Below are 26,101 nucleotides of genomic sequence, written 5' to 3'. Positions count from 1 at the left end.
TTGCTTCAAAAAATGGGACCAATGAACTCACTGGATTTTGTTATTATCTTATTATTTCATGGAGTATTGATTTCTCAGGAAATAGTACTGTAATTGATCACTAGTGGTAGAAGAAGGACAAACTCCTTGAGTCTTCAAAGGTAGTACTTAGGTTTCCTAATCTGTAGAAATTGTTATAAATGAAACCTGAGGGAAAAAAGGCATAAAACATCTTTTTTATGACTAAAATGTTACAAGATAAAATTCACATGATAGCATCTTAATTCAAATTGTTGCAAGTTATTTTGGACAGTGCTTTATTTTGAACAGTTGAAAGTCATTTTCAGACTTCTCTTTTGTTTGTTTACCCAAAAAGCAAACAAGATGGTGTCTATTATTAAATTGGATCAGAATTTAACTTGGTCTGAGGCAAATCTAGGACCACCCCTGGTCCCCACTGGACAGACAGACAGTCCTATCTAAATTACTGGGGTTTTTATGTGACTTGATTAATTGGTGAATTTCAAATCCACGACAGTCATGTAAATCAAAAATTAAGTACAGGGCAGGCAACGTCGTTCCTAAATAGCTCAGAGGATTTCTTACACAGGAAGGTGGTATGTCCTCTCCAGGGAGAGGTAGTGCCTTTGAGTGACAAACCTAGAACTACTCGGAGCGTGGTTGAGTGTAATCAGTGCTTCTGTGATTAATGTTTACTGCTGTCTCCATCCAGCATGGTCCCTGTTCCCGCTCCCTGTGTAATTAGTAACAATGCTATAGCTAATGGAATAACAAGCATAATGATGGTTTTAAACATACTCCGCCTTCCTCCAAGGAGTGCAATGACTCACGATAAAATCAATAATAAGCCCATTGAAGTGGTCACAGTAAATCTATGCACAATTAATAATAACCCTTTCTAAATAAAAACTACAAAGGAAATTAAAAAACAGGCTTGGAAAAGAGGGAAAAATCTGATAATAGTTTGTGGTATTCACCATTTAAGAAAACAAACCCATAAATTTTCGAACTCTACCTTAGGAAAAGAGCACAGTCTCAGAGTGGCTTAAAGGCACATGGAGCCTTGACCAAAATGATTCCAAAAAAGCAGAGTTTGACCACCTACTTAAGGTTTCTTAGAAACTGGCTGGTGTCACAGGGATGCTTTGATTAAACCTCAGGGAACTTCTGTAAGCCAACCAGAAGTTAAGCCATCGGCGTTGGGACAAGATAACCCAAAGGAGGATGGATGCTCACATTCACGAAATAGCAGTTACTCTATGACTTGTGTTGGTTTGGTTTATCTGGGCCCCCTCCCCGCTCAGTGTAGGGACATTGCACAGGAAGTAGAGACTGCAGCACCTCTGAGTGTGTGTTGGGCCTAGCACTGGGCTGGGGGTGGAGGAACCTTTCAAGCTTGACTGCCCCTCTGGGTTTTTGAGTAAGTTACTGAAAGTCTGTGGGTATTAGAGTTTCCTCGTCTGTGAACTGAGTTCATTGACCGAATATTTTCCAAGATGGACCATAAAGCTGTGGGTATCTGGGGTTCTAAATGAAAGCCCCAAGGGGTAGGTTTTCCTATAGAAAAGGTTTAGTAATGAGCACATCCGAAAAGTAGATGCTACTATTGGTAACAGCAGGAAAGGCTGGGATCCTATTGCGTGAAGAACAGACTTGACATGTCAACTACCATTAGACATCAAGGAGAACTTTGTTTTGTACTTTAGCAGGTTGTGATGGGAAGCAGCTCAGGGGCAGGGTAATGAATGCCAACCAGGGCTCCATTCAGACCTTAACCCGATTCCACTGAATCTCAGCTCAAGGTGAAGCCTTATATATGTGTGCGCATGTCAGAGTCTACAAATGAATTTTCAAGTCCTGGATTTCATGTAAAATTAAGTACTATAACTTTTATTTTGTTGACACTTTGCATCACTTTACATAATTTATCAGTGTTAATCATCTTTACATGAGAAGGGCTGTAACAAAATGTAATTTATTATACTAGAGAAACAAGCTCAGGGTTATTAAGATAGAATCAGAAGTTTGAATTTGCTACTGGGAATAGTGTCAAACCACAGGCAGATCTCAGGCTCTAGCCGCGATGTAGGATGACTTGTCTTTTCAAATGGCCACTCTGGCTGTTATGTGAAGAATCTTCAGGCAGTGAGGGAATTGGAGAGGAGCATGGCAGAGGGGCTGTGGCAGTCATCCTGGGGGGTGGATGGTGGCTTGAGCTTGCCTGGAAGTGGCTGGATGGAGACTGTGGAGAAGAGGAAAGGGCGTTTTGCTAGGTCACCAGACTGTTCAGTAATAGTTTCTCCCACTTGTTAGTTTATTTTAAAAGGAACAAATATTGCATCTTTTAAGATTTTAATTAGCTGTCTCTAGGCCTCTTCAATACTCCTCAAGATGAAGCAATGATTCAGGAATTACTTGATTTATGAGGAGTGTAGAACCACCCACCTGGAAAATTCAGGTCATAGATTCATTTTGAAAGCCAGAATGTTTTGTTCGGTTGAAGGTTATTAATGTTCAATAATCAGATTAACCACAATCTGATTATTTCCATTAGCTCCCAGCTTCCAGCACAGTACTGAGATGAACTTGGGGGCGGAAACTACACATTTCTGTTTCATAGAATGCACATGTGATACGTACTCCTCGTCCTCAGAGCAGGTAGTCGGTTTTCATGACTCAATTTTTACACATTAGTTCCTTCCTGTGCTTTTAAGAGGGGCTGAAATGAAAATCACATGGAGGTGTGACCAGGTGGGCTGTGCATTAGATGACAATGCTGGGCACTGTGTGTTGAGGAGACCCCAGGGAGCGGGGCTGTGACTTCAGGTTGTTGCTAGTGTCAGGCATTTGAGAAAAATCCAGATGGGTGACACACCCAAAACAGATTCTTCCTGGGGAACTGGGACTTCCAGGGCCCTGGGACTAACAAAGACCAGGGACTTTTTCTAGGCAGACTCTCATAACCACAAACTAAAATTAAAGAAGTTTTAAATAGGTAAGACTGTTGGTATACCAATTGTCGTGGCCCTCCCTCCCTCTCTCCTTCCCTCCCCAGATCGTTAACTGAGACCTAAAAAGAGATTCTTCCTCATGAAACCTTCAGTTTGGGGGCCATAGAAATGAGCTTCAAGATCTTACGGAGATAGGAGCAGTTTTTGTTATAGTTCCTTTTTGAAAATTAACAAAAAATTATGCTGTGCTTGGACACAAGTTCCCTCTCTGCCTGGAATTCTGAAGTGAGAAGCATGTGTACCAGCCCCCACGCCCTGCCCACCAGAGCTGTTTGTTGGTTTGTTTTTAAAGGAAAAGAGAATCGAATCAGGCCAGGAGAACACATTTCCCAGTGACTGGAGCCCCTAGAACAGTATTTGAAGGATTTATTTTGGGTTTTGGAAGCTCAGAGACTCAGATGACGATGCAGTTCAAAGGGCGCTGCATGGGAAATCAAGAATAATTCCAGGAGCTTTGAAAATTTTATAAATTGGAGCTCTGGATGATACATCGACTGTTTCTTTGGCTGTCAGACCCAGTTTCCAACCTTTTTCCCTGGTCTTTTCATTTAGAAGGGAACAGTGAAAGAGAATAGAAGTAAAAAAAATGAAGTGTAAGGAGGACGTAAAACCAGCATAATGCATAGTAGATACTGAACCCCTGGAGGAAAAGATATAAAGATGGGGCGATGGGTTGGAAAGAGGGGTTTGCTCTCCATGAGCCAAGGGATCGGAATGCTGTTAGTACACATGCAGGTAATTAACCTTCTTTTGTTGAAGGGGAAGGGCTGGAATAGCACGTATACAACAATGCTGCCCAGTCTGTGATTCTGGTACTGCAAATAACCAGAAAAATGGATGGATGTAGTCACATATTTCAGGACCTTCAAACTGGAAAACTGAGCATGTGATTATGTTTCAGCCCCTTGCAGATTTTCCGAGCTCCTATTTGAAGTACTAGCCTTAGAGTTGCAAAGCTTCAGCTTGTGTCTGGTCCATAGCAAACTGGGGTCTTCCTCCCAACATTTTAATGAAGTTACATTTTGAACAGTAAATTATAGAATTTCTGGTTAAAATTTGAAAACTATCTTTCTAAAGGTTAAGTCAAAGGAACAGTACCAATTTAGATTATGCAAAAGGCAAATTGGAGCCATTCACACTGAAGTAAAATCTTTCAGTTGTCCATGATGGCAGCACGCAAGGTAGCTGTAACAAACAGATTTGGCATTGAGGGAAACAGGGAGAGAGTACAGAGGTCCACTAAGATGCAGCCTGTGCGTTAGGATTGCTGAGTTCCTGCCACATCGTGGTGCACAGGAAGAGGCCCAGGGCTCAGCGCTGTCCACTGATAAGTGCGCTCTGTCCCCAAGGCTGCTGGTCCGAAGTTGTGGTTAGGCAGGTGCTGCAGAGCATGAAGGGGAACTCGGAGGACTTCACCTGGGAGGGGACATCTCCAGGGGCATCTGCTACTGCTCTCACCCAGGAGCTCATTTAGAAGGTTTCATTAGCAAGAAATAAAGAAAGAGCGTGGAAGGCAAAACATCTAGTGGGGAAATCAAAACACCAGGCACTTAGGCTGTCTGAAGTAACAGCTTTGCTGTTGGCTGAGAGGATTTAAAGCTTACAGATAAAGAGTATTATATTAGAAGAGAAGAAAAATGGGAAGAGTGATAGCAAAGGTAAAAATTAAACTATGTGCATAGAAAAACTTAGTACGGTTGTCCTTTGATAGGTTCCAGAACCCTGGTGGGTACCCAAATCCACAGATGCTAAAGTCTGTTCTGTAAAAAGGCACAAAATCTGCATAGAACCCGTGTGGCCTCTCCTGTAGGCTTTCCCTGTAATACCTAGTAGAATGTAAATGCAATGTGAACAGTTGTTCTACTGTGTAGTTCGGGGAAAGAGGACAAGAAAAAGAGGTCTATACATAGTTGGCACAGACACAATGTTTAAAAATATTTTTGATTTATAAGTGCAGGACCTATGGGTCAGGGAGAGCAACTGGATTCTTATTCAGATAGAGGTTTCAATATCTAGAAAACACTTTTGCAAGCATGATCTCATTGAATCATTGCAAAAAAAAAAAACTCATTAGAGAGTTGGGATCATTATAGTTTGTGTTCTTTCAGTAGGAAATTAGTGCTCAGAGAAACCCAGAGATTTGTTGGAGTCACATCATGAAAGGGGGAATAAAGTCTCAATCCTAAGTCACTGGCTCCAAATAAAGTATGTTCTGCTTCCTGCTTCCTGCTCTGCTTGGTCATAGATGTCTGTTTCAGAACCTCACTCCTGGTACCCAAGCCTGCTGGGTATCATCCTAATAGGTATCCTTTCCAGATCTCACCTGGGTAGCATCATTGGTCCCTGGGTAGAGTCGAATTCACCAAACCTCCAACCAGAAATAAGAGCAGACATCATCCATCTGCCAGTTTTGTAAACATAGGTTTTATTCTAGAGGTTAAAAATGTGCATGTTGGTGAAGCCTTAGAACTTCCCAGTCTCTGTTTTTATATATAGGGCAAGGAAACTTAAAGCTACTTAAGTCATGTATAGCAATATCATCTATATTGTGGAAGTTGAAAATATTGATATAAGGTTTATTTCAGGTCAGGTAATTCAGATCACAAAAATTTGCTTAAATAATCTAGAATGAAGAAAAAGAAATGGCTCACATCATCTCTTATTTAATATGTGAACCTGAAATTCATTTTAATCCCTTTTACTGCAAATTTAAATATGAAAGACTTCTTTAAAAATGGACAGTATTGTTAGTGTGTAATCCCAGCACTCAGGAAGCTGAGGCAAGAAGATCACCATGAGTTGGAGGCCAACCTGGACTATATAGTGAGATCCTGTCTCAACAAATAAACAAATAATAAACTAACAACAACAAAACCTAAAAGAATTCTAGAAAACCCAATCAGCGATCCCATTTTCTTTTGACCTGTGTTACAGACTTTTGGCTTTTTGAGACAGGGTCTCACTATGCATTCAAGGTGGTCGTGGGCTCACTTTGTAGCCCAGGCTGGTCTTGAACTTGCAGTGATCTGCCTTCCTCAGCCTCCTGAGTGCTGGGATTACAGGCATGCGCCACCACGCCTGACATTTGTTATAGACATTTGTGACCAATGACAGATTTTCATTTTGTGGACATACTAAGTGTTTCAGTGGTGTTTTGTACCTAGAGAGAAAACTGGACTCTTTTTTTTTTTTTTGCACATGGATATATAAATTGTACTACAGTTTATTTATTATTTATTAGGTACCAGGAATTGAACTCACAACCTCACGCTTGCCAGGTAGGCGTGTTGTGCTGTTGAGCTATATCCCCAGCCCTATGTACTGCATTTTAAAAAGTTGTAATGCTGTTTTTTAATAAATGGGAACAAAATTTCTAGTGGGGTAGAGTCAGATCCTCCCTTCACAGAGAAGAACCAGGTGAGTCAGGAGTCCCACGCTGACTGTCCACCCCTGCCTCTGCTCCAGTGACCGAGAGTGCTTTTGTCCTCCTCCCTTTCTCTGATCATCTTCTGGCCACCGTGACCCCAGGCATAGGATGATTCATCTGTCCTGGGCTTCTCTCCTTCCGCCTTCACCCTCATGTTGGTTCCTTCTGAAGTGACTGAGTAGATTTTGTCCTGCCTCTAGGGCAGCACCATCCCCAGCTGTTCTGTCCACATCTGGAGTGGGCCAGTTGTCTCTGTGTTTGGGCTGAGAGGACATGGGTTTGGTCCTTGGCAGGCACTGTCTGGGTGTTGCCAGTGGACGGCTGTGTGTGTGTCTCATGTCCACAGCCGGCTTGCTCCCTGTCTCTCTCATTCTGTCTCTCTGTCTCTGTCTCTGTCTCTCTCTGTCTGTCTCTGTGCTTTTCTCTCTCTCTCTCGTCATCAAAACAAGTAGCTCCTCTCAGACACCTTCATACATAATTAGGTGTGTCTGTTTACACTTGGGAGACAGAGCGCCTCATGTCCCCGAGAAATACAAGGAGTCTGGGAGCCACCACAAACAGATGTTGGAAATGTCCATTTGTGGCAGGTTTATTGCTATAGCACCAGGAATAAACACGGACACGAAACCCTCCGGAGGGGTGTGTCTGTATCGAGAGCAGAATGTTATCGTGCAGAGGAGAAAGTGAAAGAAGTCCTATTTTTTCTTTTCCAGTGTGTTCTCCTATTTGTTTATCTCCTATGGCAAGGAAAATTTCAGTATTTGACTTTGGCCGAAGGCTTTTGCCAAATGCCGAACAATATGTTAGGGTTTGATTTCTCTCTCTCTCTCAAAAAAACAAAAAAACAAAAAAACAAAAAAACTACCCTGAGAACAGGGCTATATGTAACTAAGATGTGTTTGTTTTTGTTTAAATCACTCAGAAGAGAAATCATTTCTTGTCCATTGTTAAAAGAGAGGTTTCAATCAAAGGAAAATTCTACATACTCTAAAATATACAAACAGCTCTTTGAAATGGATGCCAAATCAAACTCTAAAAGGGACGTTTTACTTGCAGAAGTTTTGAGTTAAGTCCGTGTGCAGGGCTTGGGTAGAGGAACCGAGACTCAAGAAATGACTTACTGCAGTATGACACTGGGATACCAGAGTTGCGTGAGGAGCCTGGTCCTGGTACAGTTCGAGACTCTTGTATATAGCTTGGTGTAAACCCCAGCAACCAAGAAAAGAAATTCTTTGCAAATGAATTTGGTGTTTCACTTAAGTAGAAGGCAGTAATTTGGCTTTTGATGTCTTTGAAACTAAACATCCAATAGGAGGTCATCACTTTAAAAATTATTACTGGAGGTGTCCCCTGTTCCGTACCAGGAACTCCACTTGGATGACAAGGGGGAGGTGCTAATGAAGCAGCTTAGTGGGGGAAACGGGATACAGAGGAAACACAACTAATTTACCTTGGCTCAGCCACTATCTAGCTGGTGTACCTGAAGTGGCCATTCTTTTTCTAAACTAAGCTTCCTGATTGGATGTGACATGTTCTAATGACTTGTGAAGATAAAGCCAGATGTTTGCAAAAAACAAAAATGTAAAAGAAAAAAGAAAGAAAATTTAAGAAGCAGTGTATATATTTGAGCTGTTATCTTTTTTTTTTAATGATCATTTTGGAGATGAGACCCAATTCTTGGCAGGACTAAAGAGACCAGAGAAGGCTTGTGTTTGCATGGTAAGAGAATAAGGGATGGACTACAAAGCCCGAGACCAGGGCCTTTGGGCTCAAGGATGCCCAGGTGTAGAGGCCGGAAAAGCAGTGGGTGGAAGACGTGTGGGCAGAAGCCAGACAGAACATGCAGACAGCAGTTGGAGACAAGGATATAGAACTGATTTGGAGTCGCTATGATTTAAAAGTCATTTTTTGTGTATTACTCTGCTAGGGGCTACAACACATTTAGAGATCAGTAGGGCAGAGCTCCAGGTTTCAGGAATTTAAAGGCCAGTGGTGCCAATAAGCAGCTTTTCCTCACCTGCATGGCTGTTGGGGAGATTTAAGTGAGGAGCCAAGACTTGGAAAGGAAGCAGATGGAAACAAGAATACAGGGAGAAGCTGCCGGCAGATGGGGACTGTGACTCAACGTTAAAGGCTGCATAGAACTTAGAGAATTTGGAGAAGGGGTGGAGGAAGGATATTCAGTGATGAAAACCACAGCACTGGAGGTGGGGAGATGTGGGGCAGTTCTGTGTGCTGAGGCTGGAGAGCTTACAGGGAAGTAGAGTCAGAGACGAGCCTGGAAAGGGAGATTGGGTCAGGACTGCTGCGCTGATAAATGTTTGTGTACCCATTGTAGAGATCTAGAAATGCACATGCAAAGATCTGTACCTGGGTGTGTGACACGAAGTCACTGGGCAGGGAGGAATCTGAATGCCAATAAGAAAGGATTGAGGAATTCAGATGAGACACCCAGGCAGAAGGGACAATGCAAGCAAAAGGGGACCTTGACAGCAAGACTGCCTCTGCCACAACCAGGAGGACCCAGTCCCAGGCATGGCTGACCCAGCCCACCTGGGGAGTAGGTCAGAGATGCCACTGGGCACAGAGGAGGTCACAAAGAGAAGGCCAGGTCCTGGCAGGACACAATTTGATGCCAAAGCCTGTGGCTCTGGTTTAGGTTAGTAGGGATTGTGAGAGACCTAGGCTGACTTCTGAGACTGACCACACTGAGGTCCTCTGTCTGGTGCAGGTAAAGACAGAATCTAAATTCCAGGGCTGGGTCCAGTATGGCAAACAAGTGGCAGGTGTCAGGCTCCCATCTCATACCCCATCCCGTCTGCACCTCTAGGGCTGACATTGAGAACTGTCCAATGACCTTTATTAGTGGTGATCAGCTTGTTAGCACTCACTTGCAATGACCCTGAATCCTTGCATTGTGAAGCAGGCATCTGAAGCAAGCCCCTTAGATCTGGGACCACATCCTAGGCCTCCACTTACTACTCCTTAACCTTGAGGACATCATGTAACCTCTTTGATCTTGACTTTGTGATCCATACAATGAGGCTGGTGGCATTGCCAATACCCCGAGGATTTAATGACAATTTTGCCATACTGGACCCAGCTTTGGTGGCAAAAGCTCATCTGGGATCTGGGTCACCATGATGGTGTCTCTATTATTTGGTTGCTTTCTGTCAACCTTTGCTGACACCAGGGGATGCTGTGAATATTAAATCATGTCGGGATTCTGAAGGGTGGGGAAAAGCAGACTCTGATCCTGTTCCCAGCAGCAGAACATTCTGCACTGTGGGTTACACTGGCTACCAGGCTCAAAAAAGCTTGCTCAGTTTCGGTCTATTGGTATCACATAATTCTCCAAAGGACAGTATTTTCAAGTCTCTTGTTTTATATAAAAATTCATGTGACGTTTGCTCCATGTCTCTCTGCGTTTTAATGGAATAATGTTTTAACTAATGCCAGTTCAGTGTCCCCCTTTAAGAGCCCTCCCCCCATTTGTGCTCCGCTTGTATTTCATGCCTTCCTATCAGCTTGACTTTGGTGTCTAATATATAACATCGCAACCAGTTCATAAATTTCTGCTTTTAATATAGTCCAAGTTACCACAAGCACGGTCCACAGGAAAATACCAGGCTGTCCTCTCTGAATCCAGGCCTTTTGAGAGATTTACTTAGGCACAATTTATCATTTAGTTGCAATTTTTAAAATAATCTTAATTGACCACATATGTTATCAAATATGAGCTAGGCCTGCAGCCTCAACCTCCCTCCGCCTCCCTCCACCCCCTGCCTCCTGCTCCTCCTCCTCACACGCGTGCGCACTGCGTTCAGCCAGGATGTCAGAAAACTAATTATGCCTCTCCAGTCCGATACCATCGCAGGAAAGCCTCCCCTGGTTGGAGATAAGATGACTGATATCAAAGCTGTTATTTTTAGGAGGGAAGACGATTGCTTTTAAACCTCTTTGCCTCCTTTTCCTAGTCCGTCCTCTCTTAATTATGTCTCCATGTTTTGGTAGCCATAAGTCATTAGTGGTTTTTAATTTTTCTGAAACTGAAATAAGGTCTGAAAGGGTGGATTTGTCCCTTTTTTCCCTCCTTTTTCCCCCCTTATTTTTTTTTCCTGGCTAATCGGAGGAACGCAACCACATCTGAAGCCACTTGGCTCATTATGAATTTCATGGAAACCGATTCTCTGAAAGTGTTTCCATATGTGTGTTCCCAATATATCCCATCCTCTCTAAATGGGAGCACAGACGTGTGTATGGGCTGGAAATGGCTTCAGGATGTGACAGCGCAGTCATATGACCGCCACGGCACCGTGGGTGGCCCCTTCAGAAAGACACACAGCGTCCTGGGTGCTGGCCTCTTTCCTGTGGCGGATCTGGTTTCAAAGACTACCCACCCTTCCTAGGATTTAAAAAGTTCCTAATCAAGGCCCTGCGAGATCTCTTTCTGCTCTTTCTCCCCACCCCTTCTTCTGTAGCTCCTTCCTTCTCTTCCTCTCCCTCCCTAGATGCCCCTGCTCACACACCTCCTGCCGCCTTCCCTTCTTTCCTCTGCAAAAGGAAGTAGGTTATTCCAGCAATATCCTTAAACTTTGGGTGGTTTAAGGAATGGTTGAAAGTTTCTGAAGATTGCCAGGTTTCTTTCCCCTCTCTCTCCTTCAGCAGAACGTACTTTCTTAGCCTTGGGACCAGCCGGTCTTTCAGAGTTTGTGAATACGCAGTGGAAAAGTACAATTCACGACACCACGGAAAACAAATATTTGCACTGGATAGTTGAGGCTCTTTTTCTCTCATTTGCAAAGCGATGGAGTTTGTGCGTTGTTCCATTATCATAAAAACTGGTTTCAAACTCCCAGTTTGCTGGTTTCTTCTCCATCAGCATGAATGATTACATTTCTCCCACCTATGGTGTGTTTTCCTGATTATTATCAAATGGAATTGAAAGTAAATCTAATTTAACGAAAAATGCTTGATCCATCTGAGAGAAATGGAAAGAATTTTAGAAAACTAGTATAAGACTCCTTAAATCCTCAGTGTGGCAAATTCAACGTAATATTTTGTAGTCTAAATCTGATTTTTGGATAATGTTTCTATAGCTTTACTGCTGTCTGCTTGTGAGTGTTCTAGTAATGCTCCTGCTTAGCTATATTCTTGGCAGCATTTGTATACTGTGTTATGTAGTAGATAGGGTCTAAAAGACGGATTCGTGGTTCTTCATTGGCTTTCTTTTCAGTTGAGTTAGGAAAGCAAAATACCCCGAAACAATGCTAATACTTTAAAGTAAGTGGAGAAATCAGGCTTACATAAGTCATCCGTGGTGTGCAGGGTGACAGCAATGATGGTAAGAATGCATCCACTGTGGGGAGGCCTGGCAGCCAGAGCTCAGTAGGTGGTGCCCATTGCCTTGGGTCTGGCTTCCCTAAGGGTCCTGAGGATTTGTGGCCTGGGCTTGGGCACAGAGATATACTCTGTTTTTAAGGCTTGGTTCCTGTGTTCCTGCAAAGGTACTTACGGAGTGAACACATGTCCCTTTCCTGGGTGTTTGGAGGACGTTTGAGGCAGAGCCCGTACCTGTTTGTAGCAGTGTGCTCTGTCTGGCAGCATAGTGAGAGCAGGATACCACCCCTGCTGCAGGCTCCTAAATTTTACCTGTCAGAATCACTCAGATTCGACCTTGTGCATGCCAGGCAGACCCTCTACCACTGCCTGCACCCCCAGTCTGTATCTGTTATTCTTGATAGCTGACATGCTAGCTCTCCATCCACTTGTCTAGAAACAAGGACAGGTGTGAATTTTACTATGTTGCTTTACTCCAAGCAAATACTATGACCTTAACAGAGTCAGAGATAGCGTTGTGTTCCCACTTCCATGCATTTCTGGCCGGCCCTTTACCCACTTCCTGTCTTTGACCTGGCCTCCTTTGTGTGATGTACACAGAGATTCCGGTTCTGTAGCAGGACGGGTATCAGGCATGAAAAGGGAATAACATGGCAGTGAACCAGGGTGTCTATGTCCTGGTAGCAAGCCCTGTTTGCAGGGCCCTCTGCAGCCTGAGGTCAAGTGATGTAACAATGGCTGGGCATAGCTTTAAAGAGGGTTTTACAAGGTTTTATAGGTACGGAATGCATTCGGATGACAGTTTAGGTTTGATGTCAGCATTACTTAATGCTTTTAATATCTCTTTTTCAATGTGTCAGGAATGTGCTAGCTGTGGTACAGAGTTACAGATCCTTAGGCTCACTGATTCATTTCTCTGTCCTTCTTTGCACCCACAGATTTTTTTCATTTTAAGTTCTTACAGTATACTAGGCTCTGAGAGGGATAGGAGAGGAAAATAAATCCCTTACTGTTAAAAGCTGACTGTGGTGGAGAGAACAGTCTTAGGAACAGCTAATAATTCAGTGGAGTAGTGAAGAAGGGCTCTAAAGAGTCAGGGAGAAAAGAAAGGCTGTTGGAACAGAGTTGAAAAGTAGGAAGTTAAATAAGAGAGCAATTGGAAAGGGAGGGAGATTCTTGGTTATTGGGGGCCAGGGGCAGCTCCTTGGAGATCTTGTGTGTTCTGCGTTCCAGTGTGAAGAATGCTGCAAGTGGGTTAATAAAAAGTTCCTGGGCTTTATTTGAGATTTGTTGCAGCAGTAACTTCTACTATTTAAAAGGCCCCAGTGCCGCTTTGAAGTTAACACCTCATTGCCGAGTAGGACGATGACTTTTCCTTCTGTACACTGAGATCCTTGCATAAAAGCAACAGAGCAGACTCCGAACATTCCAGCCGTGTTGGATTTGGACTCCAGACTCCTTTCTTCTTTCCCACTGTGCCTACCCTGGAGCTGGGATGTATGCATTCTCTTGGTTGGAGAGAAAATTAGTGGGCACAGTTCCCTAGCTGACAGCCCTAAACAGCAAGTACCTCGTCTGTTCTTCCTCCCAGACTCCAATTCCTTTCATTCTAAAGATCTCCTTGCTTGAGTTCAAACGACTGATATTTATGGATGGTCTACTAAAGCCTAGGCCTGGGAATGCAAGTCTTATTGTTAGCAGGCAGGGAATGGGAGACAGAGAATTATGAGCCATACCTCGAACCAACTAGGTGGCATAAGAAAGTAAGATGGTCAGAAGTGCCCAGGCAGGATCTCCAGAGGTTCTGCTGGAGAACCATTCTTCCCCGTATCTTAGTTCCATGCCCTTTGTACTTGCAGAGAGCCTCAAACCCTTGTTGGGTAACGAGAGAGGCTATATCCTTTCCCTCCTAGACCTTTCATACTGATCTTATTTTTATTTGAGTTTCATGAGTGTTTTATGAATATATTCTTCCCTGTGCATGTTAGGCTGTGGAAATCTGCTGCTGCTATTCTGATGGGCACGGTTCTTACAGTTCTGTCTCTCACAGCTAAAGTTCCTTTGAGGTGTCTGATGGTGGCTTGAGGTGTAGACAGCCACTGGGGCATGAGGTTCAACCATAGAAGCCAGCAAGTCCCAGGGATTAAGCCCTCATCCTTGGTCTCATTCACATTCCGCCAGCATCTGTACCAGCGGCTTCCTGCTTAGCATATTAGATCAGCAACGGCCTAGAGTCATTAATGGCACCCCCAAAATGTAACACCTGGGTATCAAGAGTCTATGGAAGTATTTTTCATTAGGGAAATATATTCCTAAGGTAACAGTATGGGGACCCAGGATCATTTTATCCAGAAAAGCAGGGAAAGTGGCGTGTATCTTGTTGGAGTCAGGATGCTCTTCCTTGACTCTGCCTTTCCTGCTGTGTGTTGACCTTGGGCAAAGGGCTTCTCCCAAGTTCAGCCTCCTTGTTTGTCAAATGGAGATCCCATTAGAATTACCCAACAGAAGTTAGGGATTGAGGCTTTTCTCCAGAGCACCCCAGGCAGCAGAAGGCACACGCATACTTAGGCAACGCAGGGACAGAGCAGAAAGTGTCAGCGATGCAGTTCTGTCAAGGTCATTTTATTGATCTAAAACTTCACCTCAGTGATGCTTTCTCCACATCACATTTGCATTTACCTTACTGTACAGGGACACCTCTTTCTCAGGCTGAGTAAAACCAGCCCAACAGGAAGCTGGGCCATGTTTGTCTTGAGGTTCCAGCAATTCCCACCAACTGCTGGGGCCCCTGAATGTAGATACATGCTGTTTTGAAATTTCTAGAGCCTGATGATCTAGTGTGGATGGTGTCACCCTCTCCTTCCATGTAGCTAAATGTTTTGCATGCAAGGATGAGATGACGTGGTAACAGTCAAGAGAACTGTTAGCCGTGTAGCTGGCGTGCTGGCATACCCATGTAACCCAGCAGGCTGAAAGGTTGAGGCAGAAAGATTGCAAATTTTAGCCCAGCCTGGACAACTAAGCTAGACTCTGTCTTTAAAAAAAAAAAAAAAAAAGCGGGGTGGGGTGATAGTGCTGGGGACATACCTCAGTGTAAAGGTCCTGGACTCAGTCTCTAGTAGGAGGTTAAAAAATCAAAATGAAACAAAACACAAGAATTCATTTGTGAAAGTCATTCCTTGCTAATTTATTTTCAGAAGGTCCCCAAACTACCTATAGCTTTATTTAGTCAGATTTTTGTTAGGAGTTTTAAACTGACCCTGCAGAGCTCTGGCTACCTTGCGTATCAGTACAACAGTGGCAGAAGATTGTGTCTTCCTTCATTGTTAGGTCAAGCTAGAGAACATCCTAGCTTTCCTCCTTTGTTCTCTGTTAGTCACTCTTTGTTTTTATTTTTGTTTTGCATTAGTTGATTTCATATCCATTTCTTTTTCCTTTTGAAGCTTTTGGCTACTGATACAAAGTATGAGCATCTAGGAAGTACTGTTGTTGTGAACCCAAGAAAGAGGTCTAAAAGAAAATTTGAGTTCATGTACAAAACAGATTAGAAAGGGCTGGGGATATAGCTCTGTGGTACAGCGCCTGCCTGACAAACATGAGGTTGTGAGTTCAATTCTCAGTACCCAAACAAACAAAAACCAGATAAGAAGTGTAGGTACAAACTTCTTCAATGAGAGAGAGAGGTGTTATTATTTAATTCTGCAATGGTGATTGTAAATAAATTGAAGACTAGGAAGAGGTTCAGGTGCTTTCTAAACATTCCCTTCCACCCTACCTCCAATCACACATTTCTGTGCAAAGAATCTCATACTAAAGCAAATTTTAAATATTTGTTCACACAGGACACTTTGTAATGTTTCAGAAATAATTTCTAAAAGTCCTATGATTCAAAACTTATAAAAATGACCCTAGAAGCTCTTTAAAGTCCATTTTAGTTTGCTTTGTCAAGAAAGAGTTAATCTTCAAGACATTATAGTCTCAAATAACTGGAAACGATTGGTGAAAATCATGTAAACCAAGCGGAAATTTGTTGCATTGTTTTCTATAAACCACAACCAGAGCTCATTAATTGAAAAATGAATGTCAATTTGTGTTAGCTAGCATCTATAAACCAGAGAGGTGCAGTGATCTGGGCATGTGATGGGTAATAAAAACATCAGCAAAATGTATCAGGCTGAATACAGAAGAAGGTGGAGGGGTAGTAAATTCAAAACCATACTAGGGTTTATTGGCAGGGCCCCACATAGAGGGTTTTTTAATGAGGTTTCAGCATCAAAATAAGTGAAACCGCATGGAATTCTGATGATTTCTGCAGTATATTTTAAGCTCAAATACATAGGAGACATTTTTTTTTTTAACATTAACAGGCCTATCTGTGAACTTTGGGCTTCATGGAAAGACGAATGTGGACATCTTAAATGCGACTTCCTCCTGTTTTAAGTTGCTCATGTTATTCTGGCTTTTCTCATGTGCTCTGAACATTGAACTTAATACATCCGGAAGTGACCTGCCTCTAGCCATTAGCTCTGCAGACTCAGGTTCCTCTCCAGGCTCTTTGGGGGACACCCAACAGTGACCTGTGCCTCTGGGCTGCACCTGTGCTCATCAGCGTTGGGGGGTGGGGCTGTCACATCCCATCTGCTCCCCTCTGATGTTGTCATAATCACGACCGTGCACATTTGTAACTTGAGCTCCTTAGAATTTCATTTTGGGGAGGAGTTAGGGCGAGGTACTTTAAGGATGCGGGCTGTGTTGGTTTTGGTTTGTCATCTTGAAAGTATTTGCTTCTGGTAGCAGGGGCTGTTGCCCTGCTCCCCACCCTCTGCAGATGGGCCTGTGGGTTCTGGGAGGGCACTAATGAGGGTCGGGACCTCTGTCTGCCTCTCCCCTTCGGCTCTTGCTCCTCCCGCTGTCTTGGAAATGGTAGTCCTAGGACCTTAGCGCTGGAAGGGAACTTAGAGCTCCTCCCCTCGTTTTACAGATGATGACACTGCCTCCTCTGACTTCTGCCTCTGGCCTTCCACTCTCAGTAAGAAGAGCCAGGCAGGTGAGACTTTTCACAATTGCTGGGCTGGGCAGGGCTGGGCTGGGCTGGGCTGTCTGATTGGTACTGATTTATGAGAAAAAAAAATCTTGTTAACTCTGTGTTACTTGTAAACAGTCACTTGTTACTACAAATGCACATCCTGGCACTTAATCTTAGCATTTTATGAGAAATTATGAGCACTGTGCACTTTAACAAAAATGAACAACGCTTGATAAGCACCTTCAAAGACAAGTGTTAGGGTTATTCCTGTAATAAACATCGCAGTACCCAGAACAAAGGCTGAGTAACAATGAGTTAAAGGAGTAACCTATTCACTAGGGTCTTCAAGAATTGCTCAGGACTTGCCTTTATAGCTGAAGAGCCATAGGAAAGGCAAATATACTGGGAAGATTCTAGAAGGGGTCAAATAAGTGTATTGGTATTATGAAAGGATGTGTCACAAGAAATTTAAATTAACCCATTCTTTAAGGATGACAACTGTAAGTCTTTAGGCATTTCATAAAAGTGATTTCTCCGAGAAGTGTTTTATCAGTGTGATTTCCTAAGCTGGGCACCAGAAATACCTAAGGAGACCTACTGGTAGCTTGAGAACTTACAGGGGTTCACATTTTAGTGGGGACCATCTTTGGGTTTAGGATAATGCTTCACACTGAGCTGAAGCTGATTCTTTGGGACGTGGCCCAGGGCCCTGGTAGGTGGGTGGGGAGTCTCCCCCAGGCAGTGAGCCTTTTGCCAGAGCTGCTGTGGGCACCTGGCTAACATCTCCCATCAAGTCTTGAAATATGATGGTCTGTAAGGTCCTCAGCCTTCCTGTCCTCCTTTACCCCACTTTCAAAGCTCATCACTACCTGGTTTATGACCCTAGGGAGCATTTCTGAAAACCTGACTCCCCTCGCCCCAGAAGAGCCAGATAGTTCCAGGTTGCCTTGTGATCTGTTTTGATGTCACTGTTACTAAGGCAAAGATAACAAGACTTTAAATTCTCTTTAAAGAAGTGGTAGGAACGTGTTAGTGGATCTTTCTCATGTCCCTTCCTGGATGAAAAAGCCCTGACAAGAGTACCAATAATAAAACCGATCATTTTGGGTTAAGAAAACTAACTTTGTCTGACTTAGTAAAAGTTTCATTTCAAATATCTGAAGTACAGCAAGGAACAAAAAGAGTGCGGGTAGGAATAAAAAGCAATCAGGATTTGATCTTAAGTCTGGTGAGTGAACCGTAAGATTGAGTGTTGGGTGGGCACATGTGTAGGACCTGGCAGAGACTTGGGTTTTTAAAGCCCTTTGAGATTGTCTAGGGGTGAAGAACTTAAGGATAAATGCTGGTAAGACTATAAAATCGGGTTAAAAAGAAAAAAAGACTGTAAAGTGACCAGTGCATTTGAAAGTTTGTTTGTGGCTTGCTGTTCCTTTTTTTTTTTTTTTTTTTGGGAAAGCTAAAGTTTTCTTTTTTTTCTTGTAAAAATTCTATCATTATTTTAATTGCTATTTACAGATTTTCCCTCCCATCTTCTGTTATAATTTTTAGGTGCTTCAGAACTGGGCCCTTTTTCAGACCCCAGGCAGTTCCCCAGCATTTCATCCCTCACTGAGAGCCGCTTCTCCAACCCACGAATGCACTACCCAGCCACCTTTACTTACACCCCGCCAGTCACCTCAGGCATGACCCTCGGTATGTCTGCCACCACTCACTACCACACCTACCTGCCACCACCCTACCCCGGCTCCTCCCAAAGCCAGAGCGGACCTTTCCAGACCAGCAGCACTCCATATCTCTACTATGGCACTTCGTCGGGATCCTATCAGTTCCCCGTGGTGCCAGGGGGAGACCGGTCTCCCTCCAGAATGCTCCCGCCATGCACCACCACCGCCAACGGCAGCACGCTATTAAACCCCAATCTGCCCAACCAGAGTGATGGTGTGGACGCGGACGGAAGCCACAGCAGTCCCCCAACTGTCTTGAATTCTAGTGGCAGAATGGATGAATCTGTTTGGCGACCATACTGAGATTCCTCAGCCGTGGCCTGGTGGTATCTGGGGCCACACCCCACACGTGTCAACATATACATATATAAAGAGAACGCATCTATATATGTATATCGGTTAGCAGTCTACAGAGTGCCTACTTGTTAGAAGACCTTTCATCCCTTCACCCAGTCATGACCTTGCAAGCCTAAGAGGGTAGATGTTGAGAAGTAGAAGGCCCAAGAGAAACAATTCTAAGCGGGTTTCAGATTGTTTACTATTTAAGATGTACTTTTTTTTTTTTTTTAACAAAGGAACACACAAGGGAAAAGGTATTGTTGTTTGGCCTGTAACCGTAAATAACCTGCCCTTATGTCAAGTCAGAGAGGTGGCCTAAGGTTCAGGAGGAAGAAGAGCAGAGCTGCTTCCTCCCTCTGCCCTGAAGCTGCACATCTCCCAGTCACAGCAGTGTAGGGACCGTGTCCTCTGCAGACAGCGTGCCAAGATGTCACAGTGCCCCTTGAGGGGCCAGTGGCAGGGCGGATGCTGCCACCCTCTGTTTCAGACTCGCTGCAGCTAATTGTGTGAACTGTGTAGTTCAGATTTCTTTTTCCTTCTCTTAAGAAAGTGACTTCAAAAATACTGATCAGGATAGATTATTTTATTTTACTTTTTTATACTTCACCCTCTTCCCATTTAACCGAAAAAAAAAAAATCCCACCCCTAAGATCCCACCTGCTCCTTTTATATGAAACTGAAAATGGCAATACCTTATTATAGCCATAATGGTATATATAGTGTTTGCGTTTGGCTGTGTGTTATTTGTTTTCTTTTTTTTTAAATTATGAATATGTGTAAAATCTGAGGTAACTTGCTAACGTGAATGGTCATATAACTTTAAAGATATATTTATAATTATTTAATGACATTTGGACCTTTGAAACATTTCTTAGTGTATTGATATGTTGACTTCGGTCTCTAAAAGTGCTCTTTATTAAATAACAAATTTCTTCGGTGGGCTAGAGCCATATCTGAAATATTGCTAAGCAATTTCAGTTCACCCAGGCACAATGTGATTTTTAAAAAAATACTTCCATCTCCAAATATTGTAGATGTAGCTTGTTTTTGTAATGTATGAAGGAAATGTTACGTTTAACTCTTTCAGATCTTTGATCACTTCCATACAGCTTTGCCTTTTAAAGCAATAATAGGGATTTTTAAAACTGCCCTAAGCCCTTTATCACTTTTGTTGCCCTTTCTCAGCATAAAATGCTGGCGTGATGTGGTTTCCTGATTTCTTTTGGATAATTATTACTCTAGTCATATTAAAGACAAGCACAAGTGAATCATTCAACTGCAGGAAAGTGTTCCGTGGTTTCAGAGTTAAGCAAAACTCAAAAACTCACCAGGCTTCATAGTGAGGACATAGCTTAAAGCCACTCATGTGGTCAAGGATCAGCTGTGATGTGCATAGTGCAGGAATGCAAAATTACCCCATGGATTCTTCACCCACCAGCCTCACCACACAGTAAACCAAGGGAACCCAAATCTGCCTCACCCAAGCCCCACTTGCAGCTCCCCACAGGATTTGCCTTTAAGGAGCACAGTGAAGTAATTGATTGTCCTAGGGGGAACTGTGTACCCCAAGACGCAGCCAGTTCAGCAGGTGGCTGATAGGAGAGGACAGAGATCCTTTGGGGACCCAGTAGAGCCTTTGACATCTGCATTTACATTAAGTTTACAGTACACATATCAAAGGCATGCCAGGGTGTGGAGTTTCCTGTCCACCACTGTCTATGAGTTTGAGCTGTGTAGCCCTACAGCAGGATGCTCTTTGATCCCTCCTGGGACCCACACAGCCAGTTCCCAGTGTGTATCCTCAATTGATCGAAGCCAGGATCATGTATTGACTCCGCCAGGCAAATCCATGCCCTCTTCCCTTGATGATCAAGGTGCCTTCATCTGAACCCTGTGCTCCCCTGAGCAGGACTCTGCAGAGATTTGCTCTGGCCCCAGATGCACCCTTGACTGGAGTCCCTCTCCAGTCACCATGCACATGGGACAGCTGTGAACCAGGTAAACCTGGGTGTGTCCAATGACCATCTCTCTCCCTTAGAATTCATCCCAACTCCTCCTAATACAATTGAGGGGAAATGAAGCAAAAACACTTAGCCTTCTAAAGGTTGTATACCAAGTATGCGTAGATAAATAAGCCACTTTTCTATTACCTAAGTAAGATGGAAGTAGTAGTTGATGCTATTTATTGTTTGTGTGTGGTGGCTTGAAGCATGCCACTGTCCATTTATTTGTGAGTATAAAACATGTGTTTGTTTCAGCAGCACTTAAAAAAGCCAGTGTCTGGTAACACATTGCGATTTTAATTAAATGACCTAAAAATGTTGCCACCCGGTACCAGCTGCACCCTATTTAATAAAAAAGGTACTATATTTGTACATTATTTTTTAATGTTAAAAGGGCTTTTTTAAGTTTACAGTACACATATTAAGTGACTATAGGGATGCTTTAATGTTGAAATGTTATTAGCGTGGCTGCAGGCAGCAACCCGGAAACACTTTAGAAGTCTTTTTCCTTGGGAAAAATTCAAGCACTTCTCTCTATCCTCCTTCCAATTGCCCCAATAGGGCAATTCACATTTTTTTAGGACAAATTTCTGTCCCTTTTATGGCCTAGGGATTAATATTGATATTCTCGCTCCTTCCTTCTCACTGTCTTGCCATCCCTCTCCTCCCTCCATTTGTACTTGGTCACGTGTATGATTTTTGATTTCAAGACCAAAGCAGTCATACTACTGCTGGGAACCATGTGTTAGGACCCTCCTTCCTTAGGATTCAGTTAACATGGTTCTCGGTGTCATGCAGATGTTGCTGGAATTTACAGTATAACCAGTGCAGCCACATCTTTTAAAAAAGGACATCTCTCGGTCGTCTTACAAACTTTAACCTATGTCACAGTTCCAGAACAGGTACCGAAGTTTGGTTTTAGATGAATAGATTGACTAATGTTCAACTGGAAGGCGAGGAATCCAATGGATTAACTGTTGATCACTCTTGAAACTCTCTTATCCTTCACCCCAAGGCCCTTTAAAAGAGAGAGAGAGGAAGAAAGCCACACCTTTAGGGACTGACTGTGCATTGCAGATCCAGACGGGAGGAGATGAGTGTTCTGATTTAAGGAGTTCCCTCCATTTCCTGAGGACAGGGATCGACCCCAAATCAAGTTTGAACATGGTACTTTTATAGCATTAGCAAAATAACCGTTGTTTCCACGGTGTTTGAAAGAACAATTACAAACAAAATAAAAGATGGCTTTTTCCAAACCTTGAATTTGTTGTTCTTAAAAAGAAAATGCATTTCTAAAAGAAAAAAAATACTTCCTATATGAGAATTTTTTAGTTGTCTGTTTACTTCATGTTTACAAATAATTGTTTGCTTTTGAATGCAGTACTTCTAAATATATCAGCCAAAATCGTAACTTACAGTAATTTCTTAGGTATTCTGAATAAAATTCCATTTCTTTTGGATATGCGTTACCATTCTTAGATTTCTGTGGAACAAAAATATTTGTAGCATTTTGTGTAAATACAAGCTTTCATTTTTATTTTTTCCAATTGCTATTGCCCAAGATTTGCTTCCCATGCACATATTGTACAAATTCTGCTTTGTGCCCCAGGTCATGATGTGGATGAGTTTACTCTTAACTTCAAAGGGACTATTTGTATTGTATGTTGCAATTGTAAATTGAATTATTTGGCATTTTTCTCATGATTGTAATATTAATTTGAAGTTTGAATTTAATTTTCAATAAAATGGCTTTTTTTGGTTTTGTTATGTGTGTACATTGGGTCTTTTCTCATCGGCGGGTTTTTTTCTGGTCTGATGCCCACTCCTGCTCCACACCTGGGCACTGCTTGGTCTTAGGATTTACCAGGGTCCAGTAAGAGCAGAGATGCATGTTAATGGCAAGAGGGAATAAATGCTTGGTAAGCGCTATGTTCTTGTTTGGTTCTATTTCTCAAGAGGGATGGGCGCTCAAAGATCTCTAGGTGAACTGGTGGCCAGTTCACTGCAACCAATAAGCTACCAGGGTGCTCCTGGTAGCTTTAGATCAAACCCCTTCTTCCAGCCAGGGGACCTATCAGTGGGTATGGTGGTCAGGATGGTCTTGTGATTCTTATCTCTGGGAACATACAGGGGCCCAGCAAGTGAACCCCAGTTGAAGTTAGGAGAATTTGAACAGCCCCGAATAAGTAAGGTATTTGTGTTTTCCTTCCCATAAACTCTCTTGGATTCTAAAGAACAAATACAACCAACCAAAGCCCAGGGAGGAATAGAATTGGCCCTGAGTCTGGAGGGCTCTACTCTCAGAAGATTTCTACTAGAGAGCATAACGATAGGGCATACATACTTTTTCTTGGCCATTGCTTAGTTTTGGTAAGTCCCTCCCCTGCAGGAAGGTTGAGGGCCTCAGCTAGAGATTGCTTTCTGTCTGTCCTTTGCTTTCTGTATGCCGTGGCTTGCCATAATTCTAAATGGGAGACCCAGGAAATCAGGGTACGGAGAATCTTGGTCATTGGCCACAGTGGCCCACATCATACTGACAGGCAGAGCTGTCCTTTTTAAAAAAAAGTAAAATACAATCTAAAGAGAAACCAGAATATAGAGGCCTCCTTTCAGAGGGTCTGTGCATTCTTTTAGTAGTACATGTTTGCAGCATGTATGAGCACGCTATTTGTGGAGAGTTGATACATATACATAACTCAGTTCTTTTCACGCCTCTTCCCTTCTCTCCATCTCAGCATCCCCTTGCTATTTACTAAAGATCTGTCTCCCTATAATAAGAGAAACCCAAGGTATAAATAATTTGAAGACAGTCTGTTTATTCTTAATCCTTTGGCACTGTTTTCTGAGAAATCGTGGAAACAGTTTCTTCGACTAGGAGCTGTTCTGAAGTCATTGTTGACAACTCTTCCAAGATATTTATTTATTTATTAAGACCAAACACCCCTGTTTCTTTAAGAGGCATCCGCCCAGCAGCATGGTACAGGGCAGATCACTTTACTCTTGGCTTGTAGAAAGACATTGTGCTAGACCTTGGTGCTGTTAACATTTCAGGCTGGAAAACTCCTGAGGTCCTGTACATGTGCACATGTGTGTTGAGATGCTGGCCCAGCAGTACAGTGTGATCAGTGGCATCCCCAGCCCCTACCTATCTTCCAGATGCTAAGAGGATCTCCCAGTCCAGACATTTTTGGATGTGCCTTGGGAGAAAGATCTCCAATGACAGAACCAGTGGGCTAGAGGCTCTGTTAATTCTTAGACCAGTCTATCCTGACTAGGGCCAGTAGAAAAATACAGCAGTCATTAACACAGATTCCCCAGGCAGGAGATGGAAGGGCTTCCCAGCAGCCAATGTGTGAGGACCTTTTCCACCCTTTCTCCAGTGCCCCTGAGGCGTGGGAGCGCCCCGAGGTGCTCCTGGCTTCCACTTCCACACAGTGGGCAGCTCACGTAGCTGGGCGTGGTCAGGATTGGTTGACCAAACTGATCACAGCTGCTGTTTCTCACTGAAGAAGGCAGGAGAAGAAAGCAGTTTCTGTAAGGTTTCTGACCTCTCATGTCCTAAATATTTAACCATCCAACATTTGTGCAGGAGCGGGTGTTTGTTGTTAATTCAATCCCAGCCTAGACTGGTCCAATAAACACCTTCGCTCTCCGTTACAGTTTATTTGGCTGGGAAATGGGTACTGCCATGTAAACAGGAAGCCCCCTGAAGTTATTATCTGCAGATGTGGTTGAAGAGCCACATGTTTATATTTATGGGATTTGAAAACAGTCTGAAGGGTGAGGGAGGATGTTGAGGAAGCCCTCCTTCACAGACCTGGAAGTGGGTTGCACTGATTGTCATTCCCCCAGAAACTGACCACAAGCCACCAGAGACAGAGGGAGCTCCTCTGCCTGGATAAGCAGGTTAGCAAGGCAGTCCACTCAAGTGGCCTCTTGGTCCCACCCAGCCTTTGACACTCATTTTATTTTATTTATTATTTTTTAATTTTTTGGTGTCAGAAATTGAACTCACAACCTTATTCTTGCCAGGCAGGTGCTGTGCTGCTGAGCCATATCTCTGGCTCCAACACCAGTATTAGAATGAGCCTGTTTCTCTGGACAGAGAGAGGATAACTTACCAGACTGCTGCAGTTTGGGTGAAGTGGGTGGGGAGGGCTGACTGGCTTATGAAATCTAGGCTCACACCTCTTGCCATGGTTTCTGCAGGGCAGAGCTATCCGAGCATGACACAGTGAACATGCAGGTGACAAAACAGTCCCACTTGCAACCTGGCTGGTACCCCAGTGTAGGCACAGTCTCTTCTCACCCTTCTTCCTCCCTTCCTTCATGGAGCATCTTCTTGACCTTGGAACAGGTGCTGAAGAAAAGCCAGGGAGTAACTAAGACCTGGAGAGCTACTGATGTGATTTTAAATTATGGGCTTTGAGCAAAGGCAAGGAAATCTTTCCCCTCCTCGCCACCCTTCCTGGGCACCCTGGTAAACTTCTTAGCAGCTTTTCAATCTGGAGGCCTTGGAAATGAAATTTTAAAAACTTAATAACTGTGGACCACAACTTAGAAGAATCCACTGAAGATGCACAGGATAGAATATGGAGAGAGAGAAAGACAGAGAGGGAGAAAGAGAGAGAGAGACAGAGAGAGAGAGAGAGAGAGAGAGAGAACATGCACACCTCCAGGGGGCAGCACGGCAGAAGGAGGATGGAAAGGGGACCTTGTGCAGTAGCTGTCCAGGGAAAGCCTGTGCTCACCACCTACATGAAGATTCTCCTGATGCAGCATTGATTTGCCTCAGTTTCTTATTTCTCCAGCACTTTCTGCAAAAAAGTTTCCTGCCAATAATAGAGAAGCAATCAATCTCCTTGAAATCGGTTGTTAGGACAAGGGATCCTGGTTGTTCCTTGTGATGTCAGTGAAGGGAGTCTAGGGAAGCTGATTTTAAAAGGTTGTTATTAATTTTTTGTAAAACTTTACTCAAAAGCTACTGGGGACTTAGTCCAGCCCTGCTGTTCACCTATACTCAGCCAGTCAAAAAACAGAGGGAACAAAATTCTAGGAACTCAACTTTTACCAAAATCTATTTCATTTCATTTTCTTATTACCTTGTTGTAGCAAAGTTCTTCCCCTTGATGCCTGCTGGGTTGTTTTGAAACCCTTGGGTTTCTGTTTTAGCATTGCAAACATGGCTGGTGTCTTCATTCTATCTTTCGAGGTCATTCTGTGTCACTATA

The 26,101-nt window shown here is 43.3% G+C and overlaps 1 protein-coding gene across 5 annotated transcripts in view; it reads left to right on the top strand.

The window, feature by feature from the left end:
- The window catches only part of Runx2 (RUNX family transcription factor 2), a 193,272-nt gene that overhangs the window by 89,119 nt on the left and 78,052 nt on the right, over window positions 1–26,101 (top strand). For 2 of the 5 annotated variants that reach the window (XM_063238786.1, XM_013156585.2), the window contains 2 exons: window positions 16,760–16,825; window positions 18,353–22,635. The exons of 1 other annotated variant lie outside the window; for it this stretch is intronic. In XM_063238786.1, the coding sequence (XP_063094856.1) occupies window positions 16,760–16,825; window positions 18,353–18,831 (545 nt within the window). In that variant the 3' untranslated portion in view covers window positions 18,832–22,635. Of the gene's footprint in view, window positions 1–16,759; window positions 16,826–18,352; window positions 22,636–26,101 lie in introns of those variants that run through there. 2 more of the 5 variants (XM_063238787.1, XM_063238784.1) reach the window with 1 other exon arrangement.

Source organism: Cavia porcellus, unplaced genomic scaffold, assembly GCF_034190915.1.
Source record: "Cavia porcellus strain 051 isolate PalLab524CR breed Dunkin Hartley unplaced genomic scaffold, mCavPor4.1 scaffold_28, whole genome shotgun sequence".
Taxonomy (NCBI): Eukaryota; Metazoa; Chordata; class Mammalia; order Rodentia; family Caviidae; genus Cavia; species Cavia porcellus.
Note: the sequence above shows the minus strand (reverse complement) of the source record. Positions and strands in the feature narration are given on the sequence as shown.